Source organism: Triticum dicoccoides, chromosome 2A (assembly GCF_002162155.2).
Source record: "Triticum dicoccoides isolate Atlit2015 ecotype Zavitan chromosome 2A, WEW_v2.0, whole genome shotgun sequence".
In the NCBI taxonomy this organism is placed as follows: domain Eukaryota; kingdom Viridiplantae; phylum Streptophyta; class Magnoliopsida; order Poales; family Poaceae; genus Triticum; species Triticum dicoccoides.
Genome location: NC_041382.1, coordinates 720,881,378 through 720,885,420, shown reverse-complemented (window position 1 = coordinate 720,885,420; position 4,043 = coordinate 720,881,378). Strand labels below are relative to the sequence as shown.

Genomic DNA, 4,043 nt, shown 5'->3' with positions numbered 1-4,043 from the left:
TCCTAAAATACAGGATTTAGACTTTGGTAGAAACCCTTGCATTAAGTATCTAATGTTTTATAAAAAAAACTTTGGTGTGTAATAACTAAAAATCGGTGGCATTGAGTTCCCAAACCCATCTTGTAGATTCATTTGGCTTTCATGATTATCTCCAACATCCTTTTGCATTTTTTTATTCACTTAATGTCTATCTATTCTCAAATAATTTGTTTAAAAATTTCCACTAAGAGTATACATTGATGACTTGTATCTATGCCATCTACTTAAATCGTTCTCTTAATAGAATGCACTCCTCTAGTCGTGTCTCTATATGTTCTCCCTTGCCGGAAGGAAATTAGCCTTCCTCATTCTCCTTCATCCATGTATCTCTTGTATCTTTTATTATGGACGGAAATTTAAATACGAAAAATGCGTCCCTTTTTTGTCTTTCTTTTTTTTCAATTTAGAAAATATCTAAGTTGTTGCCTGTTCAAAATTGCTTCAAATTATTTGCAAAATTTTATGAGGCTTACTTGGATTATTCATATTCAAATAAAAAATTTAATATCTTATTTGAGATAATTGTAGTTCAAATCTAAATTATATCCAGCCATAAGTCCATTTAATACACAAATAGTAAAAACTGTTTCAAAACAATACTTAAACTTGAAATTAACAATATAATGTAATGTGTTCCATGTATATAAAATTGGAGTGTTCTGGATAATTTTTTAAGGGTGGGCGAACTGAACTGAATGTGTCACACACTAACACAAACACACATACAAAAGGAAAAAAAGGACAGCACTTAACAAAAAAGGAGGCAATGCTTGCATGCAAGGTTCTTGGCATTCAAGTTTAAGCAGGTACAGTACCGGCAGATTTAACTCCAATCTTACGCCCTGCTTAGGCTCTGTTTGGTTCATAAGTTTTAAGACTTTTTTTGTCCCAACTTATAAGTCCCAAGTCCTTAAAAAGTCTCTACCTGTTTGGTTCCTGGGACTTAACATTGACTAAAAAACCATATTACAACTATAAGTCCCTATAAGTTCCTCCTTGAGAGTCTTATTTTATAAGTCTCAAATGCCCACTTTAAGTCCCTATAAGTCCCTCTTGTTTAGTTTAGATGGGACTTATAGGAACTTTTTTAAGTCCCTAAACCAATAAGTCCCTGGAAACAAACACCCTCTTATAATGGGTGTAAGTTTTTACACCTGTATTTATTTTACAGGTCTAGATTACCGGTGACATCTTCATTCCTGCCTGGAATTAAAACGACGGGAGGAGGTTTGTATTCCACTCACCGTCCATACACATCGAATCCGAGCAGTACGTATACAGTTAGTTAATGTGCACATCGATCGCTGTACGTGGCCTAGCCCAGAAGGCAGAAGCTACCTAGGAGTACCGCGACGGTGCCTGCGACGACGAGTGTCGCCGCCCGCCGTTCGCCGCCGGCGCCTGCTGGCTCCAGTCGTACCGCAAGACGCCTTCCGGCAGCCGCGTTATCCGGTCATCGTCGTGGTCCTCCTCGCCGCCGTCGACCCTCGAGGGCTCCTGATCCGGCTTGATGGACGTGTCGTGGTGGCCGTCGGCCTGCTGCTTGTGGAGGTGCGCGCGGTAGAGGTCGTAGAGGCGGCGGCTGAGCATGACCTCGAAGTCGAGCACGCCGAGGAGCTCCAGCTCCAGCTTGTTCATCTCCGCGTTGCTCACTCCGCCCACGCGCGCGAAGAAGGCGTTGTCGTGGTGGCTGCATGCACCCCACATGTATCCGCATGTCAGGCAAGATCCAACAGGGTTCAGTTAATCAGTTTACTTATTAATTTTCACCATGGAACATGCGTGAATGTGTGAAAAAGCGCCAATCGAGCAAAATGTGACTTGGGCATTCATCCTGATCAACGTCACTACGTCAGGCAACAATCACGCAGTATATCTCCGTGATCTGTCTGATCAAGACGTTGTTTATTTATGGAGGTACCTGTCATGTACTGTACTTTGAAGAGTCTAAACTTTTGTTTGACGACGACATAATTAAATACGGACGGATCATGCATGAAGCGCCACATACATAGCCAGTGTACGTACTACACCTACCAGTCGTTATAGAGTACTTGAGTGTGTGGTAACACCGAACCAACTGACGTGACAGGGAATAACTGATCGAGCACAGGCAAAATCGTACACGCCCCTTCCCTTTCTTCCACTTGAATGAAAGTGCCTCACTGCCATACAAAGTACCACTAGTATTCTCCTTTGCCGTCTCCAGATTTTTGATCTATTTACTGTGGCCATATTTTTCCAAAGTTAGTTGTGGTCATGGTTGGTCTGGATCCCTAGCTCTGCCCTTCGGTCGTACGGCACTGTCTTAGTAGCTAGTGTACATCATTAGTACGTGATGGTTATGCTTCTTTGGCTGTTCTTGTCTAGCTTGACGGCAATGGTGATAGAGTTCCTACTCTGTTATTGCGTCGGTCGTCGAGTAGCATGGAAGGAAGAAGAGAAAGGAAACTTACAAGTCGTCCAGGACCTTGGAGGCGACGAGGAGGCATGCGAGGAGCAGCCGGTGCACGTTCTTGGACGCGACGGCGGCCGCGGGGCGGCGGTGCGCGGCCCGGTCCACGTACGCGTAGGCCACCACGTAGCACTCGGGCTCCAGCGCCGCGTACCGGTGCACCCGCTCCAGGTACTGCGCCACGCCGATCCGCGGCGGGCCCGTGCCCTCGAACGCCGCCATCCCGGTGATCCCCTCGCCGCCGCCCTGCTCCGCGTCCAGCAGCAGCAGCGCGTCGTTCCGCGCCACGAGCCGCTCCACGGCGCGCGCCACCATGCCCAGCTCCGGCGGCGGCGGGGTCGGCGGGGAGGAGAGCCCGCCCGCTGCCACGGCGACGTCGCCCATGTCGTCGGCACGTCGCTCGGTGCTCTCGCCTGTCTCGTGCTGGGTGGGTGGGGGCGTCTGCCGGCTGCCGGTTCGCTTGGCGGTGGTTTAGCCGCGGGTGTGGGCGCGGCTGACTGGTGCAGCTTTCTCACGATGTCGGCCTCCCGAAGCTGGGTGGAGCGGATATGGTGGGGTAGCGCGCGTGACAATTCTTTCCCGTTTCGATTCGATCCCGACCGGGGAAAATACTTCTTTCATTTATTTCCCTTCCCATTTTAGGCATGTCTTACAAGTTCTCTCGCTCCCTCCCACTGGCCACTCGCTGGGTTAAGGCGGCAGCCGGCACACCAAAAGCTCGAAGACCTTTTTAAAACTCTGAGTTATACACAACATAGATTTACCATGTCACTAAAATTCAAAAACAAATTAAAACCACAACAAAAGTTCAGTTGCACTGGTTACAGCAGGGTTGAAAAACTCTCTAAAGTCCTCAAAAGGTTCTGAAACAAATCGAGGGTAAGAAGCGCTAAGTAGCGCAAACATGTAAAAATGGAGGAGGTGGTTTATAACACTTGTGTGGCAGCTATAGCGATGGTATGAACCTTTGCACCCAAGCTTCAAGATTGGACTTGAAGATCGAGCATGAGCAATGCCAACACTAGAGGAGGATGTCCACAACAATGTTGCGACCGACGTAGCTCGCTAATGGGCACTCATTGCCGAAGACCCTAGTGTTCCTGCTTTTCCATATCTCCCAAAGGAAAGCGACGATCACTATCGACTTGAGCTTCTCTGCATAAGACAAGGAGGGAGTAATGCCATCAGCGGATAAGCCCACAGCTCGGCATCGATGTACTAGACATAGGCAGCACAATTGCGCGCCAGGGGGGCTCCAAATTGCATGTGAGCGCACGGTCGAGGAAGATGTGTCAACAGTCTCATCGGCACAGTAGAACACACGACTGTGATGAAAATATGTTTTGGTAGTGGAGGTGGCCAATGCAATATTCAAAGAATGATTTATTTTTATTCCTCAAATTGCGGTAGAATGTTAGGGCCTACTTTGGAATGCATGATCTCTTTGACACACCACGTCATGCGGATCACTACTTCGGTTCAAGAAGGCTGGTAATCGAGCAATGTATGTCATGATGCCGAAGAGTCTGGCAAAGGCGACCAAGGGTGG

General features: G+C 47.6%; 1 protein-coding gene across 1 annotated transcript; it reads right to left on the bottom strand.

The window, feature by feature from the left end:
- Positions 1–1,151: 1,151 nt before the first annotated feature.
- On the bottom strand, positions 1,152–2,955 carry LOC119356589 (cyclin-P1-1-like). The gene is made up of 2 exons (XM_037623569.1): positions 2,496–2,955; positions 1,152–1,729 (listed from the first exon to the last, which is right to left on the bottom strand). Exons 1-2 carry the CDS (start codon positions 2,876–2,878, stop codon positions 1,378–1,380), a joined length of 735 nt encoding a protein of 244 aa, XP_037479466.1. The 5' UTR covers positions 2,879–2,955; the 3' UTR covers positions 1,152–1,377.
- Between the last annotated feature and the right edge of the window lie 1,088 nt (positions 2,956–4,043).

Excerpts from the sequence above, each read along its gene's own strand:
- LOC119356589 (XM_037623569.1), bottom strand. The coding sequence starts at position 2,878 with ATGGGCGACGTCGCCGTGGCAGCGGGCGGGCTCTCCTCCCCGCCGACC. Across the intron at positions 1,730-2,495 it reads TCCAAGGTCCTGGACGACTT|CCACCACGACAACGCCTTCT; the intron begins GTAAGTTTCCTT and ends GGGTGCATGCAG.